Source organism: Dicentrarchus labrax, unplaced genomic scaffold, assembly GCF_905237075.1.
Source record: "Dicentrarchus labrax unplaced genomic scaffold, dlabrax2021, whole genome shotgun sequence".
NCBI classification, from domain to species: domain Eukaryota; kingdom Metazoa; phylum Chordata; class Actinopteri; family Moronidae; genus Dicentrarchus; species Dicentrarchus labrax.
The window spans coordinates 29,543,457-29,564,779 of NW_026136713.1; the positions used below are offsets into that span (position 1 = coordinate 29,543,457).

The 21,323-nt window shown below is 39.6% G+C and overlaps 3 protein-coding genes across 4 annotated transcripts; all 3 read left to right on the forward strand.

Annotated features, from left to right (window-relative positions):
* The first annotated feature begins 708 nt into the window (after nt 1-708).
* On the forward strand, nt 709-7,603 carry tmem33 (transmembrane protein 33). Its single transcript, XM_051420473.1, has 8 exons — nt 709-825; nt 1,932-1,999; nt 3,216-3,310; nt 3,451-3,638; nt 4,505-4,572; nt 4,906-5,039; nt 5,822-5,905; nt 6,516-7,603. The coding sequence occupies exons 2-8, from the start codon at nt 1,952-1,954 to the stop codon at nt 6,643-6,645; spliced, it is 747 nt and encodes a 248-aa protein (XP_051276433.1). The 5' UTR covers nt 709-825; nt 1,932-1,951; the 3' UTR covers nt 6,646-7,603.
* Nucleotides 7,604-8,652: 1,049 nt separating this feature from the next.
* On the forward strand, nt 8,653-14,846 carry bbs7 (Bardet-Biedl syndrome 7). 2 transcript variants are annotated; one of them, XM_051420453.1, is made up of 19 exons: nt 8,653-9,172; nt 9,348-9,413; nt 9,522-9,584; nt 9,691-9,866; nt 9,974-10,160; nt 10,282-10,354; nt 10,453-10,560; nt 10,814-10,944; nt 11,103-11,187; nt 11,417-11,519; nt 11,660-11,852; nt 11,992-12,066; nt 12,201-12,266; nt 12,534-12,673; nt 13,159-13,323; nt 13,523-13,632; nt 13,746-13,849; nt 14,023-14,146; nt 14,314-14,846. In XM_051420453.1, exons 1-19 carry the CDS (start codon nt 9,137-9,139, stop codon nt 14,445-14,447), a joined length of 2,139 nt encoding a protein of 712 aa, XP_051276413.1. In that variant the 5' UTR covers nt 8,653-9,136; the 3' UTR covers nt 14,448-14,846. The 2 variants fall into 2 exon arrangements, with proteins under 2 accessions (XP_051276413.1, XP_051276411.1); XM_051420451.1 differs by having other exon boundaries at nt 8,654-9,172; nt 12,198-12,266.
* Nucleotides 14,847-15,494: 648 nt separating this feature from the next.
* Nucleotides 15,495-19,244, forward strand: ccna2 (cyclin A2). The gene is made up of 8 exons (XM_051420456.1): nt 15,495-16,115; nt 16,782-17,043; nt 17,183-17,289; nt 17,439-17,662; nt 17,742-17,946; nt 18,102-18,215; nt 18,400-18,533; nt 18,653-19,244. Exons 1-8 carry the CDS (start codon nt 15,900-15,902, stop codon nt 18,702-18,704), a joined length of 1,314 nt encoding a protein of 437 aa, XP_051276416.1. The 5' UTR covers nt 15,495-15,899; the 3' UTR covers nt 18,705-19,244.
* Nucleotides 19,245-21,323: the final 2,079 nt, after the last annotated feature.

Genomic DNA, 21,323 nt, shown 5'->3' on the forward strand with positions numbered 1-21,323 from the left:
TATGTGTTTAAATACAGGATTAATTTACTAAACTAGATTACATATGTAAAAACTAAGATACCATTTAGTGCATCCATACCTCATCAGTCAGATTTAGAATCAGTTTTATTGGCCAAGTATTAGGCATACAAGGAATTTGACTGCAGTTCCCGCACGCTCTCAGAGTACTTACACACAGTGCCAATACCTCTGTACAGGAAGGTACACGTAGACATACAGCTTAAAACAATGTCAACAAAGCTACACAGAGAAGAGCAAACATAAATTAAGGTCAACAATAAATACATACAGCCTATATAAGCAAACATGCAATGGCTCTATGCAGGTCAAACTATCACTTGAAACTAGAGAAACTAGAAGACTAGAAAGGCGAAGTACAGTCAGTCTACATACTGTAGATATTTTATTTATAGGCTTTCTATGTACAGTATACAACCTGCTTAGATTTACATTTGACAGTAATTATGAATGATATGAAGTGCAGTTGCTTTGGGACATAGTTATTGCAAAGATTATTGTGTCATTATGAAATGCATTCTGGGAGGAAAAAAATGTTTTGTTTAATTTTAAGGGCATGTGCATTTTATTGACATCGTCAGAATTAAAGCAGAGAGCAGGAAAACAATGAGCAGACCTTATTTCAGACTTTCACCACTAGAGGGGAGTGTTGACCGTGATCCAGGAACTCTCATTCTAAAATATCGCGAGAGTTCATTTGTTCCTGCTTCCGAAGGTCAGCTGACGTTACTTCAGTGTGGTGACCAACAGCAGCCACTGTTAACCAGAGCCGAGCTCCCAACGTAAAACATCGACGCTGTAGCATTGGTAAGCTATATGCTATATATATAACTTATATATATATTATCATTGAGGAGTATACATTCTGTACATGCTGCTTTATACTGCATAAAAAAAGCATACATTCACGAGCTAGCCAAAGACAAGGTAGCTAGCGTTAGCTCACATGCTAGTAACGATGGTAACAGAATATTCTAGACCCACCTGCTGCTAACGCTAGCTTTCGCAGTGTTAGCATTAATACATCACCGACATTAAGTCTTCTGGGGGTCTTTGGTTCACGTTGATCAGACGTAAGGCGTTAGTCTCCTGCATCTCTATCGGTCCTCCGTTTATTAAAGTAACGTTAATCATTACACTGGCAGACTGTCGAATGCTAGGTTGGCTAGTGTAGCTAACATACATACTTTAGATCTTCCTCTTCCGTACAACAAATAATATGTGTTAGTTACTCTGTTGAATTTCCTGAGGTTAGTCATTCAAATAAACAGTTTCACTCTAGGAAGCCACCGTGTCTTCTTGGTTGGTTTAGTTAAATTGATGTGTAACGTAAAGACAACTGCGATTTATCCAGCGTCAGGCAATACGTTAGCTAACTAACGTTACTTCTAAAGAGCAACACCAGAGATACAAGTGTGGTGGTAAGAGTCCCTTAAGGAAGCTGACCTGCGACTTTGAGACTGCTGGAAGGCTGGAGTGGACATGATTAATAGATCAATCCATTTATTGAATGAATGAATGAATGAATGAACATGAATTGGCACTTATCTTGATGATCATTTAAAGGAAAGAAGCCAACCATTACATCCTCTTTGTGGAGTCTCTCCCCACTTTGTCACAGAGCGACTAACGTTAGAGTCAGTTGAATGTGTTTGGGATTAAAACTGTTTGTCAGACAGTAATAACAGTAATACATAAATGTCACCATTGACTTTGAGGAATTGTGGTTGGGCATTTTTCAGTATTTCTTAAGAAAAAGATAATCAGCTGATTGATTGAGAAATAAATTATCATTAATTGTAGACTAAGGAAAGGTTTGTAATGTAACAACTATGTGTTGTCTTTTTAGTGTAGTCGTGACTCCTGTATGACTTGTCAGTATTGCTTCATGACTTGACGTTTTTTCCCAACAGACCAACCCACACTTCCAAAGATGGCTGATACAAACCAACAAAGTCCTCCGCCCCAGCTAGGGCCTCTGGTAAGCTGACTTTTTGACCCCCACAGTTACATCTTCTAACCGATGTGTTAACGTTGATATCCGTATGAAAGAATGAACCCATTGAGAGGTAAAACACCTTGTATTCAAACACTGATACACAAAGAATTTCGTGCGATTTTGACATTTTCTTCTCGTGTAAAAATGTGCATCGGTCAGGTTCTACAACAAAGACCACTTTCAATTGATAGACATAAAAGCACAACTATAAATCTGAATTAACAGCGTAACTAAGGGTTATTCATAATAATCCAATCAGATAATGCAAATAATCAAATTCAGATGTTGATATTGAATTAATAATAATATCATTATAGCACAGTTATTAATGTTCCTGTATTTATATTAGAGCCACAAGCTTTAGTCCAATGACTAAAACTGACTACAAATTAATCTGCAACAATTTGGGTAATCTCTTAATCGTTTATGGCATTTTTTAAGTATGAATGAGAAAATCTCAATAGTTTCCAATGTCTTCTAGGTTTTCTTAGTCTTCAGTGGTAATTACCTGAATAACTTTGGCTTTTGGTTTAACAAAACAAGATATCTTAAGAGATCTACTTGGGCTTTGGGGACTTGTGATAGGCATTTTTCACAACTTTCTGACACTTTTTTAGACCAATTGATTAATCGAGAAAATAATTGGAGGAATAATCAATAATGAATACAATTGTTAGGTGCAACCCTAATTTGACTCTTAGATATTGGGACAAAGGTACATTTGGTCCCCTTTTATATTTTTCCTTCAAAGTCTGTATTGAAACTAGTCAACTAGTTTATGTAAAACCTGTTTGAAATATAAATATTTACTCGGGCAATGTCAGTGAAAGGACCGGGTTCTTTCATGATTTTTCAGTTGCATGTTGTCTCCTGACTTCTGATGAGAGAGTGATCAAGTTAACTGCCAGATTGAATTAAGTTGTTTTTTCAGTTTGGCTTTTATGCTGACCGTTGAGAGAACAGTAAAGGTCTGAGCCTTTCATTTCATCAGTTTTCAGTTTACATGAGAAAACAGAAAACCTGCCCCGTCATTTCAAATGCTAAAACAGCTGATCATACGAGCTGACAGAGGTGTACCAGCACCTGAAACACTGTACTGCACTGTACATGATGTTCCACTTTAACATTTAGCATTGTGTTTCCTTCAAATTTGATGTGCCTAAAACTCCTGAATGAAATGTTTTTCTTTCTTCCGCAGCAATTTCTAATGAGTAACAAGCTGGAAACTGCAATGTGGCTTTCACGACTCTTCACAGTCTACTGCTCTGTAATGTTTATTCTACCAATTTTGGGGTGAGTTCACTCAGGGACAGTGTTTTACAAACTTTGATAACTGGTAGTTAGAGTGATAGCGACGCACTGCTTTCACTCCCTTCTCCTTTCTCCCGGCCTGAACAGACGTCAGAATATCTTTGACTGCTTGTGTGTTTCAGACCTTATGCAGCAGCTAACTTCTATCAGCGAGCCTTGTTAGCAAACGCCCTCACCAGTGCCCTCCGGTTGCACCAAAGGCTTCCACGCTTTCAGTTGAGCAGAGCGTTCCTGGCCCAGGCTCTTCAGGAGGATAGCTGCCATTACCTGCTGTACTCACTCATCCTGGTCAACTCCTACCCCATCACAAGTATCCTTTCACCTTCAAATATGCAGAAAAGACAAATGCGTAGTGATGTATATCTAAAATCGAAAGAGAGTTCACGTGGAGGTTTCCAGTGATGACACTGCAGTGAGTGCCTGTTTAGGACTATTGACCTTTTTGTTTATAATGCAGTTCAAGTGACAGTCGGTGAGTCATAGGGATGTAACGATACAATTCACAATATGATTTTCTCACATATATACAAAATATATCTTCTCTCATACATGGTCCAGTATGCAACTTACCTTGTACAGTTAGTGTGATGTAGAAACGTGAAGCCACCAGTGCACATACACTGAGAATGGACTTTACAGTGAGACATCTTATGTCCAGCAAGAAAACTTTAGAAATTGAATTTTTAATGAGTAAGAAGGAGTAGATGACTTTAGAAGAAAAGATGATTTTAATGTGGAAATTATACTTTTGTTTTGTGGAAACAACGTATCAGACACACATTAATGTTCCAAAGAGATTCTTTGTATATGTCCTAATACACGTCTGGAGGGGATCTTTAAATTTCTATTTTGCTTCTTGTTGTTTTTTGAAAAAAATATATCTATGTAGGAGTTCTGTTCCTATCTTTTTGATTGAATGGGTTACATTGCATTGCATGCTCATTCAGTGGTTCTAATTAGTATCACATGAAAGTGCTTGATGTATTGCACTGGGGCCTGCAGGAGGGTTTATTATATACCCAATGTTCCAGTATTACTAAATCCCAGGATCTCAGTCTTTAAAATATATAATCACGTCTCATCATTTATAATGATGTGGCCCTAAAATATAAAACTAAATTATGTGTAATGTTTATTATCTGTGTTTTTATGTTGATCCTTAACATTTGTGTCCAGTGAGCATCTTCCCTGTCTTCCTCTTCTCCTTGCTTCATGCAACTACCTACACCAAGAAAGTCCTTGATGTGAGTATAGGGCAGCAGCCGGCTGCTGTGACTTTTAATGCTGTTAGTTAAAAATGTATGACAGAAAGCCTTTTGCTGAACATTGTTTAACCCCCCCCAGGTGGAAAACTGCCACTAGCCAAATGTTGTTTTAATCATCTACTCAATCAAGCAGCCATTGCTCAGAGACCCAAATTCAGCCTTAAAACCTAATAAAGCCAATGATTGATATTGTGATTACCTTTGCAGTTACTTCTTTGTATCAATATTTCATGTGAACGACGTGCCTCGCTGAAAACTTAACTGCTGCTCTTTTTGTCAGCTTTTGATTTAAAAAAAAAATTGTCTTTGCAGTCTGTGGGCCCCAGCAGCTTGATGTTCATCAGAAACCTCCTGGACAAACTTACAACCAATCAGCAGAACATTCTCAAGTTCATCGCCTGTAACGAGATCTTCTTGATGCCAGCCACTGTTTTCATGCTCTTCAGGTGAGTCTGACCATCAAGTGTGTTTTTTTTTTTTTTTTTTTTAAATTGTAAAGAGACATTTCTGATCCTTACTGTAAACTTGTATTTATTGCATTGGAATGTCATTATATATCTACCAATATGTGCACACAAATCAATGACACTGGGGTGGAATTAGACAGTTTTCTGCTAATGCAACCAGTCAGTTTATCAATCAGTTTATCAATCAGTTTATCAATCTTTATTCTCAAGAACAACAATGGCGGCTGCTAAAGAGGTTAGCGTAGATGCTGCTAGCATCAGATACATCAGAACAGGAGCATATTTCTTTATTGAAAGAAGAGCAAAGAACAGCACTGAAGACTTTTCTCAATGGAAAATATGCTTTCAGTCTTCTCCCAACTGTCTTACTGGTTCATTGATCTGACTGGTTGAAGTTAACTCATGATGGTAATAGACAGATGGTTCATCCAATCACCTGCCAAGTATTTGTTGAAAGTGCCTGCCCTTTTCTCAACAGTTTCTAAGGGTGACTTTCCAGATGGTTCTGTGTGACAAATGCACCAGGTTTTGCAAAAATGTAGTCCTGTAAATCCAAGTTACTAAATGTGGTACAAAGAGGCCAGACAGTCATTGTATTGGACTGCATTAGATTATACAGATGTTCCATTTGCTTGTTATTGTAGTTAAAATAAATATTAGCAAAGTTTTTGAAAAGCGCTGAACAAATAAAGTTTATCATTAATGTTGTTATTTATTTGTAAAACATTATTCACTTGCCTATATCGTGTCTTTTTTGACAGCGGCCAGGGGAGCTTGCTGCTGCCTTTCATCTACTACCGGTTCCTCACTCTGCGTTACACATCCAGAAGAAACCCTTACTGCCGGTAAGTTAAATAATACAACATTGTCACAAAGCACACGTGTTTATGTAAATGTATATAATATACAATATACAACAAGGTAGTTATTATTGCTGAATAAACATTTCTTTGTAATTCTCCAAAGTTTTTTACTGATGCTTACATAAAAGAATAATTTTAAATGTATTTTATTTTCTTGCAAACCAAAATTAAATGAAAACATCCTAAAGTATGACATGTTTCAAACCCATGAAAATGTTTTTTACCTTGCATCTATGGGAGCTGATAATTCAGCTGGACTGATATAAGCAGCCGACATTAGCTCATATTGACGTGTTTTGGCCAAAAAGTTACAAGAAAGTTCAGTACAGAAATGCCAGGGATATGTTTGAGGTCATTCAGATACAGTGTCGCAATTAAATTGTTTTCCATGAGAGTGTACTCTTTATGTATCAGCTGTCAAATCAAGTATTGGTCAGGCTCTTTTACATGTGTTGTGTATGCATGCAGAAACATACTCTGATAAAACATTATGTTGCCGTAAAGCTGCTGCAACCCTCAGAAATGGAAAACTAGAGAATGACTTTACTTGGCTGTCAGGGTTGAGTATTAAACAAATCTGTTTCCACCCCAGCACCTTGTTCACAGAGCTGCGAATTCTTTTGGAGCACTTCATCATGAAGCCTGCCTGCCCTGTCTTCTTCAGGAGGATGTGCCTCAGCAGTATCGCCTTCGTCAGTCGTCTCGCCCCCACGGGGGTCTGATTGCGCTACATAAAAGTTTTGTTTTCTTTTTATGTTTTGTTTTTTTTCCACCATTTAGGATGTGACTTAAACTTTGATGGGGACAGACATTGCCATCAACAGAAGGAACTGTTTTTTGAATGTCAACTTTACAGTCTGTGCTCCAACTTCTCTGTATACTTGAGTACAGTTGAAGACCAGCCAGTAATGCACTGAAGTCTCATGGTGATATTTCTTTCCCATCTTCTTAATGTGACCTCATTCAAGCAGTGGACACCCCTCACTTTATTACGTTCACTGAGTGGAGCACAGTAGACATCAGCTGTGTTCTGTATGTATCGGCTGTTATGTTGTCCTCTTATGTCTTTATTTATTCATGAAGATTTCTTATTCTATGATGAAACATTAACATTCTGAGATTAGTAACTTAAATGAAAATGTGCTTATACATAATTAAAAATGTTCTTTTACTTAAAAGAAAAGCTTAGATGGATGGAAGATGGGGTTTGTTTGCAATTTCTACCCAGTTCAATTTCTTTTTTTATTATGTACAAAGCATTCGATGCTCTGATTTGTCTAAATGCCTAACTTTAAATGTATTCCATCAATGCCATGAACTCACTCTTTTAACAACATGCACAATCTATATGTATGTATGATGTCAAAATGGGTGTTGAATTGAGAAACAAGATATCTGCTGTATTTTATAGAATATTTAAAGTACAGACATTTTGCTGTAGGATTCATATTTGAAATGAGTTGCACAATGCATGTCATGCTTCTGAATGGATTCTGACCTTGTCTCTCAGTTCGAAAACTGTTTTGAATTCGCTTCATTTGTTAATTTGTAGTTTTCTTGCTTAATGCATGCTCTCATTTTTCTGCCATGTTTAATGTCTTTATTTGCCTACAAACAAACCACATTTTTATGATAAGATAAAATTATCTCTTAATTAAACCAATAAAATATTAAAGACCAGTAATGTGGTTTGTGATCATACTTTGTTTTAATTAATATAGTTGATCTTGGCCTCATAAGAAACAAATCTAATGAACCACAGTGTCTCTAGATGTAAAATATATGTTGCTATGCTGACAAACAATATGTTTCAAATAAGAAGTTAATTCTTCAAATAGTCCAACCAACCTTAACTCAAGGTCTATTTACCATAATTAAAGCTGTAATTAAAGCTTTCAGCTCAAACTGGTGGTCTTCATCAGTGGATAGATTCAAACTTATAAAAGAAGGTTTTGCTTTAAGGATATCATAGTGTAGTATGAAGCACATATCACAATATTTTCGCATATAGGGACACCATACAACCAGTGGCCACTGTGTGAGATACTCCTGTACAATTCAATTCAGTTTTATTTGTATAGCGCCAATTCATAACAGAAGTTATCTCAGGACAGTTTTCAAATAGAGCAGGTCTAGACCGAACTCTTTATAACATTATTTACAGAGACCCAACAGTACCACCATGAGCAAGCACTTGGCGACAAGGGCAAGGAAAAACTGCCTGTTAAAAGGCAGAAACTTCTGACACACCCCGGTTCTAGGTAGAGAGAGAGGTAAAGACAGAAACAAATACAATTTGAGTCCAAAACAACTGTTGTGCCATAAAGTATGCTTTAATGATGCCTAGAGGTGTTAATTCCATCATATGATTTAACACTGAAGTCATAGATAGTGGTGCTGTTGTATCTCATGTATGTAAATAGTGAAAACAGTATACAGTAACAGTACACCGCCTTTAACCACGACCACAGCTACAAACATAATAGTTACATTTTCACATTTTCGACAATCTAACCAAAAAAATAACATTATAAGCTTTATAGCAGAACTACTGTATTGAATGGCCCTATATTGTACAGGTGTACCTAATAAAATGACCACTGTGTATGTAGAAGCGATGTTAGGTCGGTATCACTGGGGAAACAAAACTCCACCGCTTCAGAGCAGAGTCTGCGCCAGTCAACCAATTACAACACAGCTTCAATACCTGACAGTGAAACTCATCCAATGGTGTCACAGCTTGTTACGGCAGCAGCGTTGCCATTGGTAACGCGTTTTAGCTTGTTGTCAAGTGTTGCATAGGACGTTTATAGCTAATATTCGCGTTAAAAGGGCTGTTTGGTGGCGTAGTCCAACATATACAGACAGCGAGTGGCCTCCGCTCAGCAGAGTCTGATACAAACGATATTTATTCACCACAGTGACGTTAGACAGTTGGCGTGCGGATAAATCGTGTTAGCCAATTAGCCTGCTATCTAACGTTAGCACGCCGAGCTAATCTCCTTGCCTTAGATAGTTAATCCCAGTCTCACTTAACAGTTAACATCGTCTTGCAATTCGGATGGAAAATTTGACCAACAAGTTGTGAATGGCAGATGTGTGTGTGGCAGACTGCAACTACTGATCCCTGCGGTTTTATGACCGCATAACCTACCTGGGAGATTTGCACCATACCTTTTCAACCTCTAACATAAGATCCAGGGGAGAAAGAAGATGGAGATCCACCTCAATCGAGTCGATTACATGCAGGTAACACCAAATACTGTCCGTTTTTTATTTAGTGTATGTTGCTCTTGTAGGAGTCTTGTCTTCTGACAGTGGGGTTTGAACATTAACTGAGCGATTCAGGTCGTTTCCCTCAAGTAACTTTCTTTACTCTGTCTATTTTTGTTAGAATAAAAATGCCTCTGCTTTGTCCTCACAGGTTGGTGTGACCTCCCAGAAAACTATGAGGCTGCTTCCGGCCTTGGGGAAAAAGGCAACCCAAAAGGTATTGTGAATCTGTCAAAGCAGTGCCTGTGACTAACCACTACTCATTTGAATAAAATTGTTTCACACTACAGCATCACGATTCTTGGTTGTTGTCTCTTTGTTTCAGGTTGCTATTGCTGATCATGATGGTATACTGACATGTTTTGGGATGAAGAAAGGAGAAGCAGTGGTGTGTGTCCTGGTTAAGATTTTCCTTTTCTTATCGTACAGCCAGTTGGTTGTTAATGTGTTAAATTTCTGTTTCTAATGGCGAGAAATTTGACTCTCTTTTTCAGCCAGTGTTTAAAACACTTCCAGGGCAGAAGATAGCCAGAATGGACCTTGGAGGAGCAGCGGGAACTCCACAGGAGAAGATCTTTGTTTGTTCTGGTTCTCAGGTCCGAGGATTCACAAAGAAAGGCAAACAGTTCCTCACATTTGACGCCAACCTCACTGAGAGCATCAACGCCATGTAGGAACCACCTCTCCCCTTTTCAATGGACTCACAATCAATATTGACTCCTGTAGAACTGTCTGATTTTCACTGTGATGAGCTGTGTTGTTTATTCTCTTTTCCAGGCATGTCTCTGGCGCTGACCTTTTTGTGTGTGCCAGTTACATCTACAACCACTACTGTGACTGCAAGGACCAAGACTACTACCTCTCTGGAGACAAAATCAATGACATCACATGTCTGTCCTCCGAGAACCTGACTCGCCTCATCCCAGTCCTGGCGTGCCAAGATCGAGTTCTCAGAGTCTTGCAGGTAGACCGAGATTATATTTACTGTTCTGAGTTTGACACAAGTTCTGCCCATTGACAGGTTCTACCCCAAACAATTAGATGAGATTTGTTATTCTATGAGTTTTCTTATTCTGAATTTGTAGGGATCTGAACTTGCCTATGACATTGAAGTCCCTGGCCCTCCATCTGTCTTAGAACAGTTCAACAAAGATGGAGGCAAGTAAACTTCTCTGTACGTTGTGTACTAGAACAATAAAACTTAAGACTGCTTTTCAGGGAACAGAACAAACATAACAGCAGTAATGTTTCTACAGGGGAGGAAATCCTCTATGGAACGTCAGATGGCAAAATAGGATTGGTCCAAATCGGTGAGGATTCAGCTGCGACCAAATGGGAGCTCGACAATGGCAAAAAGAAAGGAGGTATGCTGTTTACATGACTACAATACCAGGGTTTAGACAGTTAAATACAAATAACTAATATGTTAGCATGTGAATATTAACTTGCAGGCAAGGGGAAACCATAACAGTGAACAACTCATCTTCTTTATTTATTCTCTGTCAATGTTACAATATTGCATTGTATTGTGGTTGTTAACAAGAACTGTTCTGCAGACCTTCACTTCTTTAAGGATGCTCCAACATCTTAGATTTACACTTTTCTGTCTCCCATCAGGAATTCTTTGCATTGACACTTATGACATCATTGGAGACGGAGTGAATGACATCCTGGTGGGCAGGGACGATGGAACGGTTGAGGTCTATGGTTTCGACAGCGCCAGTGAGCCCACATTACGCTTTGAGCATGTGAGTTTATTCCCAGTGAAACTCATCAAATGTACAGAGTTTGTCTTCAGTTTGTAGCTTTCCAATGCTAAGGAACAGTATTATATTATTTATTTTTTGCATTACATGATTGATGCTGATCGTTGATGGCCAAAGTTTCCTGTCTTTCCTCACTTCAGGTTTTGTCAGAGAGCGTGACTTCCATCCAGGGTGGCTGCGTGGGGAAGGAGTCTTATGATGAGGTCCTGACTGCCACTTACACAGGTTAGTTAACAGTACGCCTAGTGTTCTCAGATTTCCTCTCAGAGAAGAAAATGTGGCTGTTGTCCTGCTCGTCAAACTGTCTATCTGCATTACTGCATTATTAGAGAGATGGAGTAATGTCTTACACTGTCTGACAAGTAGTATGGGTCACTTAAAACCCAACCGGTAAGTGAAATATGGAGAGGGATCTGTACAGCATATTCTACATTAATGTCATTACCTTGTTCAGGATGGGTGACTGGTTTGACCACTGAGCCCCAGAAGGCTGAGGTTGGCCCCGGAGACGAGGTCAGGATGAGTAAGGAGACGCAGTCTAAAGTAGAAGCACTCAGGTATCAGCAAAATTGAGCTTTATTTCTCATTATAAAATGTGTTCTTTTGCCCATTAATGCGTTTGACTTACTACTTAATGGCTCAAGTACAATTTCAGAACAGATCTGTTCTTCAGTCAGTCATACATGTTCCCTTCCAGGGCAGAGCTGGAGCAGCTGCAGGTCAAAGTCCTACAGGGCCGTGAGCAGTACCAGCAGACATCCCAGTCGAGCACAGCCGTCTCCGCTGTGCCCGTCTTTAGCATCAATGACAAGTTCACCCTCTGCCAGGACGATGCCAGCTACAGCCTCACTCTTGAGGTCCAGACTGCCATCGACAATCTGCTGCTCCAGGTCTGCTCATTAATAAATCCCTGTGGTTGCAAACTCTGGTGCCTACAGACTCTCCTGCTTATGAATAAACCATACTCTTGATGCCATGTTGCTGACATGAACAATCCAAATGTAACCTAAACATGACTCTCCTCTGCAGAGTGACGTCCCCATAGACCTGCTGGATGTGGATAAGAACTCAGCTGTGGTCAGTTTCAGTGAATGTGATTCAGAGGTGAGCTGTGTGACCATACACACAAACATACATACATACATACATACCTACATACATACCTACATGCATACATACATACATACATACCTGCTGCTGCTCCTAGAGGCCTGACCCTCTTATTCTGTGTCCAGCAGCCTAATGGGAATTTCCTCTTGGCTACGTACAGATGTCAGGCTAACACTACCAGACTAGAGCTCAAGGTAACATGCATCAAAATTTTGCATATTGTGGCATTTTGTTTCTTCTTCTTCTTTGTTCACTTCTTTCATGAAACGCTACCATAACATTCCTTTGTGTGATAGTGGATGCTTTTGATGAGACAGACCGCTCTGTTTTATGCTCCTTGCATCAATCACTTTACCTGAAGCAGAAACATAAAAATAGCCACCCATTCCATTTGCTCAAACTATTATAACGATGCACTGCAGAACAATAATGTGTATCATCCATAATAAATGCTGTCTTAGGTGAGATCCATCGAGGGACAGTATGGGACCCTGCAGGCTTATATTACCCCCAGACTGCAACCCAAGACATGCCAGGTCCGCCAGTACCAGATTAAACCTCTGTCCCTCCACCAGCGGACACACAGCATAGACCAAGACAGGTAAATCATTCAGAATAGAATTTGAATTTGAATTTGAATTCAGTCAGCAAATCTTATCTTGAAGCTTTCTCATTTCTCATTCCTGTGTTGCAATGCAAATGTTTGGTAGCGTTGATGCCCAAAATGAGGTTAAGGTCAATGGAAGGATGGCCTGGTTTCAGACATTGCTGCCCATGTTAGAGTTTTGCTTTTTTTTACCAGGTTACGGTGGATTCGAGTTGGATTTGAAAGCATAATAGGCATTATAAGTAAAAAAATATTTTATCAAAGGGAACCTTGAAAGTCTTTTTGAATAATGAAAGCCAACAGGATGCTAAGATCTATGTTTAGTTTTGAATCATTTGTAATAAATATATATATATATATATATATATATATATATAATGTTGCCAATAGCAGTAACATGAAATTTGCATGACATTGGTATCTTCTATCAGCTTTTCAGTCATGAGTTTGACCTTTCAAAATCTCTGTCTGTCATACAGGCCCATGAACAGGCTCAGTCTGGTGGGGCAGTTTAGTTTTGCTGAGATCCACTCCTGGGTGGTCTTCTGTTTGCCAGAGGTGCCTGAGAAAACACCAGCAGGAGAGAGCATCACTTTCTATTTCCACAACACTTTTCTTGGGACACAGCTTGAAGCCACCTACTGGTGATTACTAGCACACAGCAGCTTTTCTAGGACTGCATATGACTCTGTAAAGATTATAAGAAAACTGTCAAATGGTTGTATAATTTCATATCCTATCTGAGTGTTTTTTTATGTTATTTTTACAGTTTCAGTGTGGATTTGTGTTATTATAATCTAATTGGAATCAAACATGTTTTTTTTTCTGAATATGTAATTTTAGCAAAGGGGAGGGTCACTTCAGGTCAGACAACATCTCTACCATCTCCATACTGAGTGATGTTCTCTCTAAAGAAGCTACCAAGAGGAAAATCAATCTGAACATTTCATATGGTAGGTGTATTATTATTCATCTTCAATGTCTCCTGACATAATCCCTCCAGGGACTAATCTCTAGTAAATTAAACTCTCATAATATTTTTTTATTTGTGTTATTATTCTTCCAGATATTAATGATGACTCTGTGAGCCACACCCTGAAGATGATACATCCAAAGCTGGAGTACCAGCTGTTGTTGGCCAGAAAGGTTCAGCTTATCGATGCACTCAAAGCAAGTATTGGTTAAATGTGTCATTTTACAGGAAAAATTCACCTGAATCTTTATTAATACAGTCACTGTGTATGTCCACACCCGTCCTCTCAGGGCTGTTGACAGGCTTATTGGGAGATGCTTATGTTTATCACTTACTCACCTTGGCTCCACTTCCTCTCTTTGGATGGCAGGAGCTTCAGGTTCATGAGGGGAACGCTGACTTCCTCATCCCAGAGTATCGCAACATCTTGGATGATTCCACTAATCTCCTCGAGGAGTACAAGAAGCAGCCGGCGCACCTGGAGCGGCTTTATGGTGCAACACAATCACTGTATTTCATACATTTGTCAGTTCATTGCTAACACTGTGAGACAGGATTTCTGTTACACAGAAGTCAAGTTTTGTTATGAGTCTGACATTGTGACATAGAGCTTGTTGGCAACTAATATTTGTTTGTTTTTTTCTCTTTTTCTTTCCTGTAGGAATGATCACAGATCTCTTCATTGATAAATTCAAGTTCAAAGGCCAGAATGTAAAGACCAAGGTGTCCTCATTGCTGGAGATACTCGATAATTATGACTTGAATTCTCTGTTAAACTTTTTCAGCGAGGTATGATATCAGGTAGATAAGAGGGTATTTATTTACATGTCTTTGAGGGTCTTTTTTTGTATTGTAAATACAAACATTTTGTTTTATGATAGTTACTAGCAGTGTCTGTCATATTGTCATACTGTCATTTAGATACTGTCTGTTTGTTCTGTGGTGTGCAATATTTAAATATACACTATGTCTTTTGATAGCATCTAAAAACAAGAGTGGTGATTAATAAACCAAATTAAGGTTGCCAGAATAGTGGAGGTTCCTTTTTTTTATTAGTGGCTAAGCTTTGGTTGTGGAGTTTCAGTGACCAAATATAAGGTTAGTTAAAAGCACACATAATGTATGTTTATATATTATAATTACCATAGAATGTGCGTTCCTCCTCTTGAAATAAAAATGAGAGATTATTTGTAACCATTGTAAGATTCATCATTCAAGTGATGGAAAGTATGGTGAACAAATACTACCAATTAACCCCACCAACTACATGCCCGAATGTTAATGCATCACTCAAAATAAGCAAACATGATAATATAGCACCGACGGGACCCATGTAGATTTTACATTATGTTATATTATATGCTGGCAATGATTAATAGTAATTAAGTCATATTTTCAGGACAAAACTTGCAAAGTATTATTTTTATGTTGTGGTGTTGCTGCTTTTACTAAAGTGAAGGATCTGAAATCTTCCACTGATAGCAACAAATGAAAAAAACATGTGTCTGGCCATCATAAGTCAAACAATCACCAAATAACCAATGTTATATTGTTATATATGTTGTACTGCCAACAATGTGTCTGTGTCAAATAATCAATGATCGGAGCAGAGAGCACGTTTTAGGATGAACACATGTATTTGTATTGTGTGCACTGGTGGACAGGATCCCACAGCTGTTACTCCTATAACGTTTGTCCATACGTTCAAATGTGTCAAACCGGTTTTAAATTTGTAATTAAGCGAATTATCCTCTTTCGGCTCCCGTACAACTCTACGCGTCACTGCCTGAGCGCCCTGTGATTGGTCCGTTTCAATCCTCGCGGGCTACTTGAACGGAGAGAAAGCAACATCTCTACACGATTCAGGGTAAATGGACCGAGGCTAGCGCTCTTGTTTGCAGGTTAGTAGCAATTTAGCAACTCACGAGTATGGCGACTTAAAAAAAAAACCAGGTTTTACACATTGTAAACATTGTACCGCCAATTGTTGCGCTGTTTGTTTTTATCTGCTTTGTTTTAACACTGCAGTTCTAAGTGTCGTTGCCATCTCAACAGCTTAGTTTTGATTGTGAACGCTTGTTTCACCTTCCTCAGCGAGTTAGCAGCTAAGGCTAGCTTCGATATAACTGTCCATTATCTTGCGATCTCTTCAATCTAAACTAGTTCTCGACATATTTCCCACTGCGCAAGAGCTATCGTATCTTGACAGCAAACGGAGGCAGGTTGGACTTATTGTTTGAGGCAAACATGTCAGGAGTTAACAGAGAACAGGGAAGCGCGGCTAGTGAGTATCACAACCAAGAAAATGTGCTGTCAAGACTGAGAGGCTCACTAAAACACCGAGCTCCTTCAAACGACAACCAAGAAAACCATCCACCGAAACAAGCAGGCAGCAGAACCGTCCTGGGAGCCCTGCAGAACAACCAGCGGAGCAAAGCCCAGAACCACCGCGGCACAAAGCAGGTTAGTCTGGGTAACGATGCTAAAGGGCTCGCCTAGCTCGAGCTACTACCTGCTAATGTCTGTTACCATGGGTGCCATTGTAGGTTTTGGAGGCAACTCATTTAAGTTATCTTTCCAGTTAATGTTAGTCGCATGTCGGGCTTTACTGACACTCTCAACTAGCATTTTTTCTTTTTTGCGAACTTGCAGATTTTAAATACAGCTATAGCTACGCCTGTTGCACAGCTGTCCGCCATTTTAATGGCATCATTAAGTTGGTGATATTTTTCATACTTTTCTGCATCTACTTTGGCTCGGATACCCACGGGCTTGCAGTATGTTTTAAATTGTCTTATGTATTAGTTTCTCTCCCCTTCCCCAGTACTGCATCAAACACAGGTGCTCTGACTCTATAAAAAGGCAGGTTTCTGAAAATCGAGTGCAACAGATTAAAGGGTTTAATTTATTTCTTGAGCAATTATTGCTCTTGACATTTCTCTGTTCCCTGTGGAAGTTGCCACTATATCCCATGCTGTTGCTGCTTTAATCACATGAACCAATTGTATTCTGTACTGTGTATAGAAAACTTCTAATTGCCTCATTTTGTCTTTATATTGCCTTGCTGCAAAAAGCAGCAACCCCCTTTTCATGGGGCAAAGATCTGAACTGCCTGTTTTCTGTGTCTAGGAGTTATCCCAGACCGTGTCCTGTAAAAATGAAGACTTCAGCAAAAGCTGCTATGAGAAGCCCTCCTCCAAGCAGCCTGCTTTCCAGATCCATGTGGACGAGCCCGATGGCGCTTGCACCAAGAAGCCTCAGCAGGTGGTCGACGCTGTCAAAGCAAAGTCAGTCGCTGCAGAGTCTCCCCTCACAATCGACAATGCTGTGGCAAGGCTCCGACAGCCCCTGGCCACCATTGACATGCCATCAGCAATGGATGTCAGCTTTGGTGAGTTGTAAATGCAACATTTCAGATTGTTCAGTCACACACATTTCCAATTCGTCAAAACTACAACGTATTTATAGAAACTACAGCGGACATATTTTTAGTTTTCACTGCTCTAAATGTTAAACTTTTCTTTGCTCAGACTCTCCCATGGACATGTCTGTGGTTGAGGGGGAGGAGAAACCGGTCAATGTAAATGAGGTCCCAGAATATGCTGCTGAAATCCACACATACCTGCGGGAAATGGAGGTGAGAAATTAATTGACTAAAGTGCTTATACTGCAGCTATCTCTGCCTCTAAGATCTTCTGCTGTTTCTCATGGGTTAGGTTTATGAGGCCTTTCAACAAGCAGTTATCTGAATTTTATCTGAAGTAACTAACTTGTGTTGCTCCACAGGTAAAAACCAGGCCTAAAGCAGGCTACATGAAGAAACAACCTGATATCACAAACAGCATGAGGGCCATCCTGGTGGACTGGCTGGTTGAGGTTGGAGAAGAGTACAAGCTCCAGAACGAGACACTTTATCTGGCTGTAAACTACATTGATCGCTTCCTCTCGTCCATGTCTGTCCTGAGGGGGAAGCTTCAGCTGGTCGGGACTGCTGCCATGCTGTTGGCTTCGTAGGTTTATTTTACACTTGTTAATATGTATTTAAATTCACTTTTTGCTTCAACTGACTATTTAAATGTTCAAATGCAGGAAATTTGAAGAAATCTACCCCCCTGAGGTGGCAGAGTTTGTTTACATCACAGACGACACCTACACAAAGAAGCAGGTGTTAAGAATGGAGCATTTGGTGCTTAAGGTGCTCTCTTTTGATCTGGCAGCACCAACCATCAACCAGTTTCTCACCCACTACTTCCTCCACCACTCGGTTAACAAACAGGTGGAAAGTCTGGCAATGGTGAGCCTGGAGCAATATTACAAATCATTAACACATTTGGCTACACTTGGCATACACCTGTACTAAGGAATTTTGTAGCCAACATGGCAAATCTCTGCTCAATAACTTGTAAACATGAAATGCATGTAGCTCACTCTTATTGGATATCTTCTCAGTACCTCGGGGAGCTCAGTCTGGTTGATTCAGATCCCTTCTTGAAGTACCTGCCATCACACACAGCTGCTGCAGCCTACATCTTAGCCAACAATGTAGTGACTGGTGGCTCATGGGTAAGTGAAGTTGCAGTCTAAAGGAGCCCTTATTTTTGTTTTTACTTAAGCATTAAAATCAAATGTCTTATCCCCTGATTATATTTGTGTACGCCTTTGTTGGAGTAACAGTTGAGTTTCCTCAACAAGTGGAAAATGGTGTGTGTGTGTGGGGGAAAAACAATGACTCCAGTTGTCTCCTCAGCCAAAGTCCATGTTGGAGATGACTGGCTACTCCCAGGAAGATCTGATGCCATGCATTGAGGATCTGCACAAACTTTACCTCAATGCTGCTCAGCATGCCCAGCAGTCTGTTCGGGAGAAGTACAAGGGCCCCAAGTAAGTAGACTGATACATTTGACCTAAAAGGGATTTTGCTTAATTTTCCCAACTGAATGTTTAGTCACTTTATTTTAATGCAGTCTGGCAAATGTTCTAAAATGCTGTTTCTTTTCCAGGTACCATCAAGTCGCCCTCATAGACACTCCAACTAAACTGCTGCTAAACTAACCCCCCCTCCCCCTTGTCAATGTAGAGTTGTACCAGTCTTTAATGTTTTTATAATTTTTTTTTTTTTTTTGTCTTAAATGATGTGTGCCACAATTTCAGATGACACAGCCTGCTCTTCTTGGAGTAGAGCTAGATGTTTAGAGTTTTTAATGGTATTTTTATATACACATTTATACAGACGCTACAGTTGTGTTGGTTAATCAAGCAGTTTTAATGGTTTGACTTTTAATCTCAGACCAAATGTAGACCTCTTCACCACTCTGTAAACATTCTGCCTTGATCCAGTGTCCTAAACTCCAATAGACTTGAATGTACTCAAACCCTGAACCTTAATTCTTCCACTCTGGGTTTATGTTATAAGCAGCTATTGTTGCTGGTTCACCTCAAGCTATTTGGCTTCATGGGATACAGATTAAAGTGTATTTGTCTGTCATGGAGTCAGCTGTCTCATTACATTGGTGTCTTGGAAGTTTAAAGCTTTTCAAGGCATCTCCTGCACTGTAAAATATGGCTCTTGTAAATAAAATGCATTTAAAGTAAGACTTCTATCTTTATGGTCATTGTACTCATGGGGGCAGCAGAGGACCACCTTTAGTCAGGGAGGTATTAAGATACAATAAAACTTAACAAATGGTGAAACTGAGGCCTGGGGTAACTAAATGTGTACAATCATTTAACTAAGGGTCAAAATGGGTCTACACTGTTAAGCTTAGTTAATTTAAAGCCTGGGGTGCTTTGCCTTATGAGCATGTAATTGCTTGACACAAGAGTTTATGTATGAGCTGTGGCTGATCAAGGGCTAAAGCCTTGATGGCAAAAAGGACATTGATAATTTGGAGTATTACATGGTTGGGATCCTAAAGTCACTTTTTCATGTCATGAAAAAATAGTTGCTTGACATGAGCCATTTTCTATACTTTCCACAAGATGTTAAGCATGTCATCAGCACAAATAAATGGGGAAAGGGGTTGCCTGAGATGCACAAGTGCATACATTTTAAGCAGAGCATGAACAAATATATGAAACCAAATGTTGAATGGTGTTTCCAAAATTACTTGATGTGATACTGTGGATTGCTAAATAACTAGTGTGTAGGTTTTAGTGGTATCTGGCAGAGCAGTTAGACAGCTACTCCATTGTTTCACCCTCGCTTTCCAAGCATGGAAGATAAACTACACTGCACTACTCATCAACATGTAAATAGACTTGTCTAGAGCCAATGTTGGATTAGTCTGTTCTAGACTACTGTAGAAACATGGCAGACTCCATGGACAGAGACCATGAGGTCTGTAGATATAAAAAGTAAATTCTAAGGTAACAATTATTTTCAGATTATACAGTAATGAAAATGTACCAATAAATATATTCTAGATAGGTCCTCCTTAATGTTGCATACTGGACCTTTAAAACTGGAATACTGAATCCAATATGAGTATATAGGGAGATTGAGATATAAAGACAAGCATGGCAAACAAAAGTGTCCTTTTTTCTGTCTGCACATAATTATTAATTAGTAGATGACAATGGGATGGATGATTTTTACTTCTCATTCATCATTGATTAGATTTTTCTCTGAAAGTGAAGTAAATGCAGCTAGAAGGCATCTCTCGCTCTCTCCTCTCTCTCTCATGATAAATTTGGAGGCTGGCTTTATGCGAGGAGTCTAACAGGAGAGGGGAAGCACAGCCCAGCTGCAGAAAGATTTCCACCATTTCATCTCAGGAGAATGGACAGCTCAAAGACCATGTTCACACTCTCAACAGGTCTGCTTTGTCACTGACCGCACACACTTGTGGCTAACTAGAGGATTAAACCATGGAAACAGATGGGAATTCTATAACATAGCCAAACCAGTTGGATACTTGTTTAAACAATGGCTCCTATGGCTACAGCACAGCATCTGTCTAACCCCTGAGGAAGATCCAAGTGAGAGAAAAAAGCATTTTTGGAAGAGGTGGGGAGGGCGGGTTGCTGCCTAACCCATGCCTGCCCCCAGGAAATTTCTGGTGGCGTCCACCTCGCTGCCCCTGGCATTGGGCTGGGGCTGGAACCTGAGCTTGTACGTGGGGATGCTCCTCGGACTCCTGATCCTCATGATGCTTCTTCTCTGGATGCTCCTCAAGCAGCTGAGGAACTCAGTGGGAAAATCCATGCTGCAGCCTGTCCGCTCTTTCAGACAGCCTTGCTTTGAACAGAGGCTTCAGCAAGTGTTGTGAGAAATGGGACAGTTCTTCCAAAACACTGCCAGGACTGAGGCTTGTTGGAGTGCTTGAATGTGCCTTGCAGATTCATGTAAGAAAATGATTTGTTTTTGACTCAAGTGCTTATATTCCCTCACAAAAAAATAAAATCTGTTCATGTTTTTATTCATAGAAACTACTGTCTATTCTTTTAACTGCTTAATATGTGTCTACAGCATTATCTCTCAAAGTAGGGAGTCTTATTGTCTGAGTCAATAAAATTACTTATGCTATTTATTTTCATCTCTTAGATGAATTTACACAGCGGAGCTCAAACATCTAAATTGCCGACTAAAAACACAAGGCAAGATTAAATCTGCATCTTGATTCGAGCTGATTAAAGCAATGCATTCAGGAAGGCAATTTGCACCCCTCTCAT